The following is an 18,976-nucleotide window of genomic DNA, read 5'->3' on the forward strand; positions in this document are numbered from 1 at the left end:
TACCAAAAAATTCGGTTTCGGTATTTTCGGTTCGGTTCTCGGTATTTTGTGCCCAGGGTTAGCCAGCAGTACGGTTACAACTTATAAGGCAAAACTGTCCCTGAAAATGATAAGAAAAAAGGGTGAAGCAACGAGTTACAAGCCCGCCGGATGCGGGAATGCATGCTTTTACAGAGGTATAAACCTCACGGAAAGTGGGAGAGGTTAGGACGATTTCACTAATCTAATGTGATCCGCCGGATCTTGCAGACCAGATGGGCAGTAGGGAGGTCGAGCTGGCTTCCACCATCTAATTTGATCAGATCACGGACCTGGTCCCTCGGGGTGGAGACGCAGGCGTGGAAGGTAGACAGGAACGGAGGAATTGGCATTGAGAGCGCAGAGAGGACATTGTTTAGGTACTCGATGTCAGCAGCAAGCTGCTGTGAACCTCGGTCGGTGATGTAGTGGATTCCTCGGAGCTGCTCCATGAACAAAGCAGTGGCACCCTCGGCGACCTGGTACATGGAAGCAGAGATGATAATCAATACTGAATGTTTCACCATCAACAGAAATGGTGCTACAAATTATGATTAAAAGATGGGAAGATTCGAAATAGCCTTCTATTCAATTGTCTCTTCCTACATATAATGTGCAAATATAAGAACGGAAGAATGGTGACTTTTTGCACTTTACAGGTACGTAAGCAGAAAGATTTCACGCTTATTACCTTAAAAATCCACTCAGTGGCGAAGAACTGGGCCTCGTCATTGCCAGCTTCATTGCCTGAGATACCTTCTGCGAGTGGCTCCAGCTGCTGTGGTAAAGTGAGGAGATACTCCCCAACACTGGTCACATATGCTTGCGGGTAGGCACTGAAGTTTGGAAGAGGAAGACCACCCTGTTCCTCCACGGATGACCAGATTGGAAGGCGCGCAACCTCACTGAGGCGCTGCCGAACCTTAGATATGAGCACATCATAGACGAGTTCATTTACTGTGTCTGAGAAAGCAGCAACTCTCTGTGATGTGAAAGGAAGAGCATGGAACCTTGGATCTTTTGACTGTAAAAAGTAAATAAATAAAAACTGTTAGTAACATGAGGGCAACTAAATTTAGTTGGGTGGGAAATTTGCAGGTTATGAGTAGGTTCTATGAACAGATCTGATTAAGGGCGCGTTTGGCCGGGCTCCCGCCGGCTCTGGCTCCCACACTGTAGTGCAACTGTAGCGTGCAGGAGCTGGAGCCGGAGGAGCCAAAAAAACGAGCTTCTCCGGCTCCGGCGCTGTCAGTGAGAGAGGAAAGGAGAAGAGAGAAAACGGCTCCGGTGAACAGTGTCGGTACAGGAGATGAACAGGGGAGGAGTCAGAGGAGCCGGAGCCGCTCGGAGCCCGGCCAAACGGGCTCTAACTAGTGATGTGGCGCAGAAGCGGCAAGTTAAAATGATTAGATCTCAGTTTCCTGTGAAACCAGGGGCCTGTTTGGTAGGGCTCCTCCCTGGCTCCTGTGGAGAAGCCCTGCCAAACGTTTTTCTGGAGGAGCCGTTTTCAGTAAAAAGCGAAGGAGCCACTCCTCCAAAACGGCTTTAGCTCCTCTGGAGGAGCCCCTCGAGAGAAGCCGTGCCAAACACCCCCTAGATGTTCAAAATGTATCGCAAAATGTACTCCTCATGTTTCTACACTGACTACTCAAAAAGGGAATATAGAAAAGGAACCAAATGTGTCATTTTCTAGACTGCATAATTTTCATCCAACACAACTAATATGTGTTTGTTTTGCAAAAATACAGACACATGGTGACTCAGCCCAACTAGAAATTATGCAATCTGGACTGTGGATCAAATATCAGATAGCTCAGGCCTTGGTTCTATGGAAAAATGAGAAAGATTCATTTATCAAGTCTATCAGGTGATGATTGACTGCAGATCATGCATCACTAGGCAAGTTTCAATCAATATTCAGATATACAGTTACAACCCAGAGACACATGTGGTGACTCCTGCCGTTGTACGTTGTAACAGAAAATTCGAAAATTTAAAACAACAAAACCTACCTGTTCTAGTACAGTTAAGAGCTTCTTAGACTTGTCTGGCAGATCACTTAGGCGAATAGCTGCAATATCTAGTGCAGCCCTCCCAGCAAGAGGCAAGTCTGCATTCTCATCAGCAGCTGCTGCAGGTGATTTATCCAGGCTTGAGCCAAAGCCAGAAACAGAAAGGTTTGTTCCAATCCTGGCAAGTGTAGCTCTTAAAGAAGCTTCAAAGACTGAGGTTCTGCTGGTTAGGCAATCAGCAACTGTAAGAATCTGCAAAGCACCTTGGACAATAGACCATTCTTCCTCTTCAGAAACATCCACCAATCGTTGTACTTCCTTTTTCTCCAAACCTGCATCTTTCTTCAAGGCATCACTATCCAGTCCACAGATTATCCTCAGGGACTTCAATGTTTCTTGGAGATTAGATATGTACTGCAGCATGACATCATCAAGAGCCAGTACCAGTTCATCTGCCTCTGAACCACCAGTCAGACTAATGCATCTCTCCACAGCTGCCTCAAGAAGTACTATCATTTGTGGGATGGATTCCTCCATTCTGCGGACAGTTTCGCTCAGCTCTATACCCTGTGCACCAACACCACGAGGGACGGCCCCACGGATGTCTATACCTGCCATCTCAGCAGAGAGAATAGCACGCTCCATCTGCCCATACCTGCATGACACAAAATAAAAAGACATCCAGCACCAAACGATTACTATCATACATCAGTTGCATCAAAGAAATCTCATAAATGCACCTGGTAACGAGATGCAAACAATGTTTTTCTTTGGTGGTTGTGTTTGCATTGACCAACTGATTAAAGTTTTTACCTTGCTTTAAAGGTTTCATATGGGGAATAAATAGCTTTCAAAGTATTCAGCACAACTGCAAGATCTGATTCTGAAAATAAGTGCTGAACGTTCCTAGCAAAAGTGCCAGTCATATTGTGCAGTTCAATTAGCGCTTGAAGATGCTTATTCTGCAACTTGGTGCTTTTTGGTAAGTCACCTGATAGAACATCCAATATACCTGGGTACAGAGAAGAAAAACACAATTCACTGTTAGGAAAAACAAGCAAGATTAAGCAACAAAGCTAATAGCTTGTTAAAGCAGAAAAATATATGTGATAAAACCATGGGATAGATGTAGGTCAATACGAAACTAATGAACAGTTTATGCATTACCTTTGGCAACAGATCTGGTTTCAGGAACAACATCCCCAGTTGCTATATTTACACGAGAGACAAAGCTTGAATTCAACTCACTCATGGTCTCAGTAAGTACTTTTGGTACTAGTGATTTGTATTCTTCAGGGAAAGCAGTCAAGCACCTGTGAGCACCACCATTTCCATTTTAGAGCATCCACAGGCTAAATTGCAGTTCTGATGGGGCAAAAGAAGAGTTCTCTTTTTTGGTCTAAACAATGTATTTTCTTCATTATGCCAGATATTACTTAGGGGCTGATTCTAAAAACTAACTTCTGGTTAACCACTTTACAACTAGTAATAGGTATATTTTAACTAAGAGCAGAGGAGGAGGAGACCACCACGAACATACCACTTCCATTCTTGTTCAAGGTAAAGCAGTGTCTCATCATAGAAATTAGGCAACCAGCTAGAGAATGAGAGGCCACTAATGCTTTCGCCACTGAGCTTTTCCATGTCTACCCTGCTGGATCTTTGCTTTAGGCCAAAATCTTCCCAGAGTTTCTTTAGAGGTTTAACATGGATCTTAGTGTAATGCGCCTCCAGTGACTTGAACCTATCGATACGTATCAGTATACCACGAAGGTCTTGCACGTCATCAACCTTCCAAGAAAGAAACAGGTTCTGAGTAAAATAGAGATGTTTCATGTAACAAATACAAACTACTGTTTTGTGGGGGGATATACCTTGCGATTAGAAAGCGCATCTACTAAACGAGGCTGCACCATTTCATCTAGCCGCTCTTCCAATACTTCAAGTTGTTTTCTAACATTTGCAAACTCGGCAACCTGAAAGAAACCGTCTTATAAGCAAAACGAACAGGCTGTGTATGCAGCTCATAGTTTTTTGCAGGGAGCATGACACCTCTCCAACTGCTGACAAGCAATGTCTCATAGTTGCCAGGGTTTCTGCAGCTTTTGGAAGATTGCCACTAGAAAAAACATCCTCAACACTCTGGCTCAACTGTGCTAACCCAGCAGCATCCTGCCATTCCATCAAACCAACTCTTAAAAATAATAAACAATACTCCAGTGGTGTGTCATGGTCTACAACTTTAGATAGACCTTACCTGCAATGTTGTGTATGCGGCTTCTATGCGCTGTTTCACAGTATCAATTCGTGCTAGTGCAGCTATCGATTCTGCGGATGAGCCCTCAGCCTGGTTGGAAATATAACCATGAATAGTTTGTTAGTTGCCGCCTTGGCAAACATGTAGCTGGAACAGAATACAGTATAACAAGATGGAGTCAGCTTGGGCAGCGGGATAGGCTGCGACCCCCCGAGAGATTAGTTTAGTGTACAAGAAAGGTTCTCTCATTGTCACACCACTGAAGGGCAAGATTTTATTTTCGTTGCATCTTGTTGTACTGGAATTTTATCACCTGAAGTATGTAAACATGACTAGAACTCCATGGCTCTTTACTTTTTTTGGCAAGCAAAATAGAGTTTTATGCAGATCACCTCTGAATCTGAATGTCTGAATTGCTCTTAATTTTACATTACACTCAACGGCTAAAGTTTGTAAATACATAAAATGACAATATCCCAAATTAGTCTACATGGCAACTGATGCAACTATGTCAGAGTGTGGCTTAGTTTCACAAACCCCGGAGACCCGGAACATTTTGAGATCAACTTTTAACTAGTAGCAAAATGGCGCAATGAAACCTGAACATAAACTTGATCAAACTAAATGACTCAGTCGTGAATTTCGTACAACTTGTAAGCTACAATTGTACTCATGTTGTATCCAAGGCGAAGCACACACAGATAAAAAAACGACTTGACTAGACACGGAATGTGAGATCCAGATCCATCTGAACTATACGTGCGAAGAAACTACGCGCGGTAAGCTATTCCAGAGCTCCAAACAATCTCGATTTCGCGTAATAAACGCACGGGAGTGCGAGTGAGATCCAGATCCAATAAGGAGCAAGCCACAGGGACGGAGGCGCGTACCAGGGAGAGGGACTGGAGGACGGAGGCGAGGTGGGAGCGTAGGGCGACGGCGTCGTCGCGGAGGCGTAGCGCGTCGCGGCATGCCAGGGGGACGCGGCGGAGGGCGTCGCCGCTGTCCCTCTCGAGCGCGGCCGCGGCGTCGTCGGCCGCGGAACGCAGGCGCTCCTCGGCGTCGGCGAGGAAGCGATCGAGAGGCTCCGACGGGTGCCGCGCGTCTAGCGCCGCGTTGATCCACCGCTTCGGGTCGAAGCCCTCCGCCCTGAACTCCGACGCGTCCACCACCACCATTTCCGATGCACGCCGGGAGAACGCGCGGGCTCCCTTCACTGCCCTCTGTCTCGGCTCCTCGGTTGTCTGCAGGGGACGAAGGCGTGGAGCTTTTGTACGTTTGAGTTTGGAGCAATGTTTTAAATAGCGGGCTAAGCCTCTTAGCGGCAGCCTCTCCAAAAGGCTAAGAAAGGCTATAGCGAGCTAAATAGCGGGCTAAGCCATTTAGCGGCTGAGCAAAAAATATGTCAAACATCATGTAATTTTACACATAATAAAGATATAGAAGATGAAAACATTACAAATACCAATAGGGACAGATAGTTCAAAGTTTTACTAACACATTACATCAAAGTTCGTAGTTCATAAATGATACATCATACATCACATAGGGACACACGTGAGTTTAAAGTTTATACAAAGGTGATAGACAGCTAGACAAACAATTTGTAATGTTTTCATATCCCAGCGATTTGGGCCTGCACGTTAATTGGGCCGATGGAAATGAAAGCCCAGGCTAAATAGCGGCGCTAAATGAACCACAATTTAGCGGAATTAGCGCGCTATTAGCAGCTAATAGCGGGAAAAATCGTTTAGCGTTAAAATCTTGGTAGCTTAGCGTTGGCCTTCCAGATCCGCTAAATAGCGCTATAGCGTCCGCTATAGCGCGCTATTTAAAACTTTGGTTTGGAGAAGTGTCGTCTGTTTTTTTTGGGGAAAACTTTTTTTCGTTCCCAATGGGATTTGGTGACCATGGCAGTGTTTAGTTTTCAAAATTTTGTAAAATTTTTTAAGATTTTTTGTCGCATCGAATTTTTGAACGCATGCATAAAGCATTAAATATAAATAAAAAATAAAACTAATTACACAGTTTAGACGAAATTCACGAGACGAATCTTTTAAGCCTAATTAGACTATGATTGGACACTAATTATCAAATAACAACAAAAGTGCTACAGTACCATTCCCAAAAAAATTTCATCAACTAAACAAGGCCCATCTCCAAGAGTTCCAAAACATTCTTCCAATCTAAATTTTTTATTTGACAATATTAAAAAAATCAGTACAGCTAGCGTCCGGACGCACATGCTATCCGTTCGATCCGAGCCTGTGATACACAGCCCAGGCGAGGGCGTGCGGTGCGCCAACATCACTTGCGGCGGCCCGCCCTCTGTCCGTACTCCATTCTCCAATGCCCCGTTCTCCGGTGACCGTCGCTTCCTGGTCGTCGGGCCCAGCCCTGGCACGCCCCACCCGGCAGCCTCGTCCTAATCGATTTTTTTTAATTTTAACCCCTTTTTAATATAATTTTAAATCTAATACTGTCGTTTTTTTAAAACTAACATTTTTTGTCGCGTCTATTGCCCTGGCGCGCTCAAATGCCTGTGCCGCGCCATGCATGGTGGCGCGGCACAGGACTGACGTGGCGTGGGCCGGCCGGGGGGGGGGGTGGCGCTGATGTGGCGGGTCTTGCCGCGCCATCGACCCAGGCGCGGCAGTGCCGCACCTTGATCTGTGGCACGGCAGGACCAGATATATACCGCGTGCGAGCCCGCCCGCCCGCATGCACCCCTGCCCTGCTCGCCCGCCCGACGCCCAAACGCCACCGCCGCCGCACAGCGCCCTAGCCGGCCGCGCCACGAACGCCGACGCGTCAAGGCCGCCCGCTTCTAAGGTACCTCCCTCTCGATTTCATATTTTTTTATTATTATCTAGTATAGTTAGTATTTTTTATATCTACTATTAGTGTCTTTGACCAAATTTATATAATAGCATACTAATATTTATCATACATAATAGGTACTATTATATTAAGCATGGAGTATACTTTCGTAATAAACTTATTAGGAGATAGAAATATTGATACCGTTTTTTTAGTTTTGATCAAACTTAAACATATTTAACTACTCGAAAAGCAAGATGTGTATTTATTTTGAGACGGAGAGATTACTTGTAATTTTAGAACCAAAGTTTTATATGGATTGATTATGTATTTATTATCTAGTATAGTTAGGATTTTGGGTTTAGAGATTTATGCTAGTTAGGTTAGTGAATTTGTTTGTAAACTTACTAATGTTAACTTGAATTTTGTTAATTTAAATACTCTAACGCTTTGTTTATCAATTTATAACAGGATGGTCCCTCCCACACATCACCCGTTGTACCCCATTCTGGAGGTGGAGTACGATGACCAGCACCGAGCACATATCTTGAGTGACAACGACGCAGAGGTGTCCTTGCCTCCTTTGAGGCCCTGCACTCACACCAGGGCGCATCAGTGGGACGAGCATTATACGCCGTACATACGGCGTGCCGGCTTCCTCGAGCTTGTCCGTATTGTCAACCACGGTCTTTCGCCCCTTGACCCAGCACTATTTACTGCAGCTGTAGACAGGTGCGAGTGCATTCTTTGTACGTAAACTTTCTTATAATAAATTGAAGGTAACTAACAGTCGTTCTATTCTTATAACAGGTGGATGTCTGAGACCCACACGTTCCACCTACCTTGTGGCGAGATAACCTTGACGTTGCAGGACGTGAAGGCTATTTTAGGCATTCGGTTGGGGGGACTTCCAGTGACAGGGATAGTTGGCAACGATCACTAGAGGGAGCTGGTGGCTCAGTTTACTAGTTTTCTTCCATCGAACGACGATGCTTTCAAGAAAAATAAGTGAGTAATTCAAGCCTATTTAATACTTGCATTGCTTTACAGCTGGCATCAGGTCTCATTTTCTTTGATCAATTACAGGAAAAGTTCTGGTGTTTCGTCATCCTAGATCACAGAGCGCTTTGAGTACTTGGACCCACAAGCTAAGGAGGCACAGATCGATAGGTTCGCTCGAGTGTGGCTTTGGCACTTTCTTGGTGCTTTCCTCTTCCCAGACGCCTCGGACAACACCATCAGCTGGATCTTCCTCGACATACTTCGCCAGCCATGGGAGAACATAGCGGGGTACAGCTGGGGCAGCGCAGTACTGGCATGAACGTATCGACAGCTATGCGTTGCCTGCCGTCGCACCTTAGGACATGCGAACCTTGGAGGTTGCTCCTACCTACTTCAGGTTTGGTGTTGGGAACGATTACCCATTGGGAGGCCCCTTAATAATGGTTTACCGGTATGTACTTTGGTTCATTATATTCTTTCAGGCAGTTAGATATGATGGGATTATTTGTTGCTAATTCATTATCATGTTCAATGCAGCAATGGAACATGTATGATACACTCCCTACAGCTCTATATATCTGGACGGAAGCATAGTTAGTTAGAGGGAATGCATGGCGCAAGTACATGGAGTATACGGACGGTCTCGATGCCCTGACACAGCACCAGGTTACGCTCTCTATACTATCGTAGCAGTGTCTTCTTCGATGTACACTATATCACAACCTAACACAATTACAAAATTTCAGGTGTTTTGGTGTCCTTGGGATTATCTGGAGCTCCAGGACTATCTGAGTCCTGTCACTAGGGATGAGTCACACGAGTATCGCTGCGACGTCTCTCTTATTTTCTTCCATGTGGTCGAGATTCACTTGCCCATCTGGGTCAGCAGACAGTTTGGAAGAATGACATGCTGCCCACCACCGCTTTACTCCACCAATCAAGTATTGCACGGGTGCGTTATCAATTAATAACAATGCTACAATTCAGATGTGTGTTTGGTACAACTAATATCATTTTGTTGCAGGTTTGACCGTAGGAAGAGGTACAAGACCAGAGATTGGCGCGTGACACATAGCTCGTACATCCATTTGTGGCACACCAGGGTACCACATGCGGTCCTTGCGGGTCCTCCACATGACTAGCACACCTTCGATGAGTACCTATGGTGGTTTCATAGGTCTACGAGGACACATATCAAGCCTCCATACATTGACGTGGCGATTGACGAGGACTCGAAGGAAGATGTCATCGAAGATGTGTACGACGTTATCACTAGGGAGGACACACAGCTACAGAGAGCCTCGCTTCAAAGATACATGGTAAGATACTTGAATGGTACAATTTGTTATCCTTTTGGTATTAAGTATGTGTACTAAAATTGTCCAACTGCATTTCTGTACCCAGGCGACATAATTGTCAAGGCTGTCCAACGAAGCAGTGTTCCGGCTTCACGAGTCTAGAGGGCAGGGGCCAGACATTCTCATGGCTTTTGTGGAGGTAAACATAAACTTGTCCGTTTTAAAAATATTTCTTTATTGTATATGCGTTTGGCTAATGAACTAACTTTAACGTCTATTTATGTAGAAGGTGAAGAAGAGCTGCAGGAAGCTAGCTCAGAAGTTGAGCTGCATGGACACTCCTTATGAGGAACCGCCACTCCCCGCGTGGTCGGGTGGCATGTCTTTAGCCTCTTTGAGGACACCAGCCGACTCTTCTCAGCCGATGATAGGGTGCCACTTCCACGGTGCGTACACCACCACATCATAGCGCTGGGAAGGATCCTACAACCGAGGACGAGGAGGAGGACGATGACGACGACGGTGAACCCTCGGGCTTCTGTGGACAGCACGACTAGTGGGACGAATGGCCGCAGGACGAGATCAGCATGTCTCAGCTAGGTGGTGCCCCGTTTGACACCCAAGGAGCCTCATAGGTACTAACAAAGATAGTTTGTTTCAATACGTAGGCTCCATGAACTAACGATCATAAAGAATTATAAGTAATCGTGTGTATCATATACCTGCAGGGTACGAGCCGTACGCACCGTCGACACGACCATACCGACGTTGGCTACACTCCCAATGTGTTGCCAACAAATCCGAAGAGACAGAGGCGTCCGAGGGATCCTTACACTCTTGGGTCTTAGTTTGTTTAGGTCAAACGAATATTGGCATCCGAAACTTGCGGGGTTATTTGGTTATGTTATGTCAAACTTATGTCAAAACAATGAATATGTTATGTGACAGTTTGTCAACTTGCTTCTTATTCATTTTGTTGAGTCGCGGCAGTACTACCGGCGAGATTAAGTACCCTGCGTTCGGGAACCGGCAGTCCCAGCGTATCTGGACACCGGTGGCAATTTTTCGTAGTTGATTAGTTAAAATGGTGCATAACCGTATTATGAAAGATGAAAAACTAATCATTGGCTTATGAAATTCTCTATTCGGCATGAAAAAAAACTCAACAAAATATGGGCGCAACGCTTTTTGATTCTACCATCCAGGTAGCCCGGGCCGGTGGTAGGCGCAGCGGCCAGGTGGTGTGGCTGCTCGTGCGGTATGTTTGGTCCAGCCATGCCACGCAACAGGGCACGACACTGCCGCGCTAGGGTCGGTGGCGCGGCACTGTCGCGCCATGGTTGGTGGCGCGGCAAGACCCGCCATGTCAGCACCCCCCGGCCGGCCCATGCCACGTCAGCCCTGTGCCGCGCCACCATGCATGGCGCGACACAGGCATTTAGCCATGCCAGGGCAATAGGCGCGGCCAAAAGTATTAGTTTAAAAAAAACCGACAGTGTTAGATTTAAAATTATATTCAAAAAAGGGTTAAAATAAAAAAAATTCTCCTAATCCCCGGTGCACCCCCTGTCCCCCACGACCCTCCGTTTCCCACCACGTCCTGGTCCCCGTTCCCTACCGCATCCCTGTCCCAACAGCGTAAAACACTTCAAGTTTAACGTCACAAAAAATATATAAACTATGTTGTACAACATCAGAATATAAACACTGCAACATCGTAAAACTATATAGTACAACATCGAAAATTATATGCTGCAACATCGAAATTATGTATTGCAATATTGAAAAATTATGTACTGCAACATCGAAAAAATATGTACTTCAATATCACAAATAGTAGTGCTGCAACGTCGCAAAATCAACCATAAAACATGAGAATGGAAACAACTCAAAATCACCTTCTAGTATTGCAACATTTGAAAAATGTAATTTCAACAAATTAAAATCCCCTATTGCAATAATCCCAACATTAAAACTCTCTTTTTGCAACACATGAATCACCCTATTGCAATATTCAAAAATATCTATTGCAACATCTCAAAAATCCCCTCACAACACCGAGAAATAACAAAAGTGAAAGGTTCTAATATGGCTAGAGGGGGTGAATAACCTATTTAAAAATCTATAAGATCACTAGAGCAATTTGATTAGTATGACAAATGGCGTAATACAATTTTGCTATAGCTCTATAAGGGTTGCAAGCCACCTATCTAAACAATTCTAGTTGCTATAATCACTAGTCACACACAAGAGCTAATTTACTACTCACTAAGAGCTCTCAAACTTGCTAGGCTAAAGAGCTCCACTAGATGAACTTAAGCTACAATGCAAGCTCTCAATTCTAGCTACACTAAAAAGCTTGCTACAACTAGTTTGCTAAAAAGTAATGGAGAGAGCGAGGTGATTATACCACCGTGTCGAGGTATGAACCAATCACAATATGAATGCCAATTCAATCACCGGAAGAATACCAAAGGGCAAGAAACAACCAATTTTTCTTCCGAGGCCACATAATTGGACACTGTAAGAACCTACATACAAGTGAGGTAATTCAATGACATGAGCAATTTACTAGAGCTACCTTGCGGTTCTTCGCCAGAGAAGGTGCAAGACCCCTCACAATCACCAGAGTCGGCCACGAACAATCACCAACATGTGCCGAAGCTCCTCCACTGCTCCAAGCCATCTAGTTGGCGGCAACCCACCAAGAGTAATAAGAAATCCATAGCCACAATGATCTTCAAGTGCCACTAGATACAATCACTCAAGCAAATGCACTTGGAATCACTCAATCTCACTTTGAATTAGCAATCAAGCAAGAAAGATGAGTGGGAGGAAGTATGCTCAGCTCACAAGGATGTCAAAGATGTCAAATGGCCATGAGAGACACCTTGGAGCTGACCCAAACTATTTAAGAGCCCCTAAAGAAATAGAGTCGTTGCTCTGCTTGGGGCTGACCAGACTCACCTGACCAGACGCACCCTAGCGTCCGGTCGACTGCGTCCGGTCCATGGATGAGCGCCACGCGTCAAGCCTTTGAACCACAACCGCTCATCTCCAATGGTCAACTAAACAAGTGCTCGCGTGTTAAGTGATGACCGGACTTGCTGCTTGCGCCACCTGATGCATGAGCCCTCAGCGTCCAGGCATTTCTAGAGACGTTCTAGAGCATTGAAAATTCGACCGGACGCGTCAGGTCAACGCCGACCTGACGCGCGCCTACGTCCGGTCAGTGCTTCTCTACTACATGCACCACAGCCGAGCTGACGTCACCGACCATCATGCGCACCTAACGCAGGCTTGGTGCGTCCGATCGCACCCCTGTGCCATCCTCCAACAAGTGACCGGACATGCCGGTGAGGCCTGGCCAGCGTCTGATCTCAACTCCCCGTCTTTGGCTAGTTTCGCGCCAAAGATTAAAATTGACCGGACTCACCGGGCAGTGTCCGGTCAGGATGACCCCTTTGTCCGATCATAGTGCAGCACCTCCTTTTCTTTTTCTATCTCCTCAACTACTTCATCCTTGTTTCCAACTTGCTAACCACAAAGTATAGAACTTATGTGCAAGTGTGTTAGCATTTTTCAAAGCATTTTACAAGGGTCAAAGTTTGCACACTAGGTTTCTAAATGCATATGCACAAGTCATGTCACCTAGTGGAACTCGATAAACCATTTAGCCAAAGATTTCCTTTCTTTATAGTACGGCTATTGATTCTAAGTGCACTTACACACTCTATGGTGTCTTAAGTGCTAAAATAAAAACCTATCTTATACCTTTGCCTTGATCTTCTCAGTTTTTTCTCTTTCTTCTTTTCCAAATTGGAGCTTGATCATCTTCATTTCATGTCCACCTTCATCACCATGGACCTCTAACTTGCTCCACCACTTGGATTGGACCACCTTATCTAATTCACACACTTAGATCAAAGGTTAGTCCTAGATTTCATCAATTATCCAAAACCAAACTAGGGCTTTCAAAAAGGCGTATAAACAGCAAGGGGATGGGTTTCGAGGTGCAGGCTGCTCTAGCCTTGGCCCATTACCTTCGAGCTCACTAGAGGGAGGAGGAAATAGGACCCTAGAGCTCGATGGAACCCTAGCCACCATCGCGTCCCTCAGATCCAGAAGAGGAGGAGGGCTCAGATCCATAGGAGGAGGAGGAGGTGGGCTCAGATCCAGAGGAGGACCGACCTACCTCATCGGAGCTAGTGTCGTTGTCCTCATCTCCGATGGGGGAGCGAGAGCCGGGTCGTTGGGGAGCGTGGGGTCACAATGGAGGTCGTAGAGGGGGAGGAAAGGATGGAGGGCGGCAGTGAGCTAGGCTTGGGCGCCACGTCCGTCCCGAGGGCGCTAGCAGGCCTAGAGAGTGGGCGGGCAGAGTGGTAGCGAGTGGGTGTGGGGGAATCATAGGATGGGATATGGAGTGGGGGGGTCACATATCGGGGGCCGCGTCCAGACATGAGTTGGGACAGACATCCTCATATAATCATTATTATCGAAAAAATACATCTCCAACCCTTCTCTATCTCAACTCCTCATTTTTGGCACTTGGAAAAAATCACCCCACGCTAAAAAAATACGCTTTCATATGGACGCGACATGTCAATCTAGAGCTAGAAGGATGTGAGAAGAATAAAGAATAAAAGTAGTTGGGGTGATTTAGAAATAGTTCAAGATTTTTTATGCAAAATTGTCATCTATATTTTAGGAGTGAGGTTTTAGAGCATCTCCAATAGTTCACAAAACATTAATTGGCAAATCAATGAGTTTTAGAATTGGCTAAAAAATTAGGAGCATATTTGTTGGATTACTCCAACGGGTTCCAAAAAGTCGCTCCTAAAATATAGAAGACAATTTTATATCAGGAATTCTGAATTATTTCTAAAATCACCCCAATTACTTTTATATTTTTTCTCTTGTACATTTGCATCGAGAACTCTATCTTACTTTTTTATTCTTCCCATATCTTTTCACCTCCAGATTGGCATGTATATTTTCACGTGTGGGGATCGGTTTTTCAAATGTCAAAAGATTGAGAGTTGTTAGAGATAGGTTCTTTCTTGCTAAAAATCCTAGATTGGGAGAGTGTTTTGAATACTCTTGGAGATGCTTAGAAACTATTCGTGGAACCCAACTATCAGGTATCATTATTAGGGATACCCAAAGAAGGGATCTAAGGATCGCGGATGATGACTCACCTAGATAATCAAGGACATACTTCAGTCTTGACCAACCCCAAAGGGATGGTCTTTGTCTCACCCGACCCTAAGGGCATACGCCCCGTGTCACCTAACCCCAAGGGTACGGGAGCCATCTTGCCCGACCCTGAGGGTATGGGCTCTATCTCGCCCAACCCCTCGAGCACGAGCCTCGTGTCGCCTGACCCCAAGGGTACGGGAGCCGTCTCGCCCGACCCTAAGGGCACGGGCTCCGTCTCACCCGACACTTGGGGAGTGGGCTCCATCTCGCCCGACGGGGACCCATATCGGATACGACGCTGGGGTCAAGCTTCTAACATCAGGAGGGAAGCAGGCACGTCTCGACATGACCCATGACCACGTCAAGCCATGCCCAAGGGGTCACATCACCAATAGTGATGGGTGCGTGATCGCTGTGCTGCCTACTCCCTGTATGGCTGTTGACAGGCATGTCGGTTCACCACACCGTCCGTCAGGATGGGATGGGACGCCACGACCAGCTGATGACTCCAGGGCATGGTACCAGTGGTGAATAGGAGCCCGACGTGGAGCCATCCTCATCACCATCTACAATTTAGTGGGACCTACATGAAGGAGAAGAAGGACCCTACGCCCCTAAAGGCCTTCTTCTCCCCGCTTTTCTCCTCTTTCTCTCTGTAACTTGCACCTTCCCCTTCACCTATAAAAGGGGAAGCAGGACACCCCAAGAAGGGAAAAGGAGCACACGGCTAAACAAACTCTCAGCACTCTTCAACCCTTCCACCAGAGACCTAGGATCCGCTCCCTCTCTCGCCTATTTGTAACCCCTACTACAAACTAGTGCTGGTAACATGAGTAGCAGCACACTAGACATAGGTACATTTCGCCCAAAATAGTATAAATCCTTGTGTCCTCCAAGCACACCATCCAGGCTAGACGTGTAGATACAAATTTACTAGTCAGTGATCCAAAACACCGACACTTGGCGCGCTAGGTAGGGGCTTTTTGTGCGTCTCAACATCGACATTAGTCCTTAGATGGCTAGTCACAGCATCAGTTGCGTCCCGAGCATGCACGTGTGCTTCGAGAACCTAGACTTCATCGTCATGATGGAGGGAGAGTTGGCACAGGCTCCCACCGCCATCTGGCTTCTCCACCCACCATCCTCGACATGATCGTCGTGGCACTTGAGGAGTTGCATCTGCACGTGCTGGAAGCCCGTGCCCTCTGGAGCGACCAACTCCTCGGCTTCAAGTATGGGAGGCTTAAGCACTAGCTCAATGCCTTCCTAGGACCCCGACTATCCCACGAGGACCTACGCTACCTCACCTTCTCATTCGCCAATGTCATGACATAGCTTGCCGGGGGAGAACCGCTCTCCCTAGAATACCTCATCTAGAGCACCTCGATAGCGTGCCCGTTCGGTCTGCGCAACGCCATAGAGACCGTTGGCCACCTCATAGCACAGCGCATGCACCCATCCCCTATGAATGGCGAGTTCATGGGGATGACCGAATACATCATAGAATCTTTCCATGACCTTCTCGTGGGAGATTCAGAGTCACCCTCCGACTCTAACAACAACAGGGGGAGCCATCACCCATTGCGAGAATGTTTTATGGCATGGACCCCCAAGGGACACATTGAAAGTGTCCACAAGGAAGGGCTACCCCATGAAATGACCTTGATGATGAGGTCGAGGGAGATGTAGGGGCCCCGCCTCATCTGTGGGTGGAGCAACTGAGGGCACAGCATAGGGAACTCGAGGATGCGTGACTCCAGCTGGAGCAGGAGCGCACGGAGCTTGAGCAAGAGATCGAGCGCCGTGGAGACTATGGGCGTGCGTGCGCCATGGCTCGCGATGTGAACCAGAGGATCATCAAAGATGATGGAGCCCTCCCACACTTCGCCTGAGCAAGCTAGAACATTGCGGCCGCGACGGCCTTGCTTCGAGGGCTCCAAGAGCCTATGACACCCGAGGATCATTGGGCCCATCGCAAGATCTGCACGCTACTCGAGTGTGCAGCGGTGCAGCAGGTGGAGAGCTCGCTGTCTCGATGACATGAGTTTGATGCCAGTCAGCATGTGCTCTTAGGGCGACATGTCAGGGACCTACTGCTCTACCTCGTCCAGAGCAATAAGAGCTACCACAATCTCTTTCTGTCGTGGGAAGGACCGTACGTCGTTGCGGAGGTGCTCCGGCCAGGCACCTACAAGCTCAAGACTATGGACGGCGAGGTCTTCATCAATGCCTGGAACATCAAGCAGCTACGTCGCTTTTACCCCTAATCTATGCGCATACTTATGAAAATTAAGAATGATATTTCTGAAATGAAAAACACTTTCTCTTATCTGTTTTGCTATCGTCTCCCCGATCTTTATTGGCACATGACCCCAGCAACGACAAGGGATTGGGCCTCACTCAGGGGCTGATAAGAGTATATCTACCTAAAAACATTCTCTGTGCCTGACCCTCTCTCATGTTAAGATCTAGAAGCAAGGGTTGCGGAAACAAACGCTAAGTAAAACTGGTCGGACTACAAGAAACATATGCCCCAGCGGCTACGATATTTTTGCTCACTAGCGTGATCAGAGTTTTTTTACCCGCACCTCGAGCTTTATAGTCTTAACAATGGAAAGGTTGGAATGCATTAACCTTTTTATACATAAAAAAGGGAGAAGAGCCAAAAGTCTGTTTGGCCATAACAAAAGTTAAGAACTTTACCACCTATTACAAGTTCGCCGCCTGGCTTATCTAACTAACTAATTTTTTAGGGGGGTGATCTCATCCTCTATCTTGGCAGATAAGTCCTACGCGAGAGGGGCCACTGAAAGCTCTAGTTTGGTTTTGGTTAATTGATGAAACCCTAAGTGCTAACCTAGTTTATCAAAGTGATTATGAGATAGGTAGCACTACTCTAAGTGATGAAGCAATGGTGAAGATCATGACGATGGTGATGGCATGGTGATGATCAAATGCTTGAACTTGGTAAAGAAGAAAGAGAAAAACAAAAGGCTCAAGGCAAAGGTATAAATAGTAGGAGCCATTTTGTTTCGGTGATCAAGACACTTAGTGAGTGTGATCACATTTAGGTTAGATAGCCATACTATTAAGAGGGGTGAAACTCATATTGAAATGCGGTTATCAAAGTGCCACTAGATGCTCTAACTCTTTGCATATACATTTAGGATCTAGTGGAGTGCTAACACCCTTGAAAATGCTTTGTGAAAATATGCTAACACTTGTGCACAAGATGATACACTTGATGGTTGGCACATTTGAGCAAGGGTTAGAAACCTCACCGACGGAGTGTCCGCCCGTAGAGTGTGGACAGTCCGACGGTGCCACCGGCGCCCTAGACAGAAAAGACAGGTGTTCATAAAGTGACCGGACACTAGTGGTGTAGTGACCGAACGCTAGGTTCAGAGTTCGGTCAGTAGCAGCAGTGAGCACGCGTCTCGGTCTTGTGACCGGACACTAGCATGAAGAGTGACCGGATGCTGGCAGGGTGCATCCGGTCAATGCTAACGTACGCTGATGTGTGGTGCAAAGTAGAGACATTGAGTGACCGGACGCTAGGTGAGTCCGGTCGAGCATGACTGGACGCGTCCGGTCGTGATTTTGCGCGAATGGAATCTTATTGGAAATGACCGGACGCTGAGGTCCAGCGTCCAATCACCTCGCAGCAGCGCGTCCGGTCTTCACTTAACTGTTGGGATTGGGTGCTCAGTATTTGAAGAGAGGGGACATGTGGCGTGTATCGCACGACCGGACGCTAGCGTCTAGCATCCGGTCAATCTGACCGGAGCGTCCGGTCGGCCCATGTTCAGTGCAGTGAGTAGCCCAATGGCTCTATTTCGTTGGGGCTTTTATTTAAGCCCCATGGCTGACTCAAGCTCACTCTTTTGTCCATTTGCATTGACATAGCAACCTTATGAGCTTAGCCAAAGCCCTCTCACTCATCTCCATCATTGTTTCATCATCATTGTGAGATTGGGAGAGAATCCGAGTGCATTGCTTGAGTGATTGCATCTAGTGGCACTTGGCATTCATGTTTCACTGCAGGATTCACTTGTTACTCTTGGTGGTTGCCACCACCTAGATGGTTTGGAGCAACAAGGATCATTGAGCGGAGGTTGGTGATTGTCTCTGGCTCCGATCATGGTGATTGTGAGGGGTCTTGTGCCTTCCCTGGCGGAGAGCCGAAAGGTAACTCTAGTGGATTGCTCATGTCATTGAGTTACCTCACTTGTGGGTAGGTTCTTGTGGTGTCCAATTGTGTGGACGAGGTTCGTGCAACACCTCTTAGCCGCCGAACCACCAAGTGTTGGTCGACACAACGGGGACTAGCGTGCCGGTAAGCACGTGAACCTTGGGAGAAAAATTGGTTG

At 46.7% G+C, this 18,976-nt stretch overlaps 1 protein-coding gene and 1 pseudogene across 1 annotated transcript; one reads left to right on the plus strand and one right to left on the minus strand.

Annotated features, from left to right (window-relative positions):
- LOC136521939 (conserved oligomeric Golgi complex subunit 7-like) lies at positions 1–5,556 on the minus strand. Its single transcript, XM_066515724.1, has 10 exons — positions 5,178–5,556; positions 4,288–4,377; positions 4,083–4,202; positions 3,905–4,006; positions 3,571–3,821; positions 3,198–3,343; positions 2,844–3,042; positions 2,031–2,685; positions 710–1,042; positions 1–497 (listed from the first exon to the last, which is right to left on the minus strand). Exons 1-10 carry the CDS (start codon positions 5,463–5,465, stop codon positions 219–221), a joined length of 2,463 nt encoding a protein of 820 aa, XP_066371821.1. The 5' UTR covers positions 5,466–5,556; the 3' UTR covers positions 1–218.
- The window catches only part of LOC136521943 (polyubiquitin-like), a 256,415-nt pseudogene that overhangs the window by 152,770 nt on the left and 84,669 nt on the right, over positions 1–18,976 (plus strand).

Source organism: Miscanthus floridulus, chromosome 18, assembly GCF_019320115.1.
Source record: "Miscanthus floridulus cultivar M001 chromosome 18, ASM1932011v1, whole genome shotgun sequence".
NCBI lineage: Eukaryota > Viridiplantae > Streptophyta > Magnoliopsida > Poales > Poaceae > Miscanthus > Miscanthus floridulus.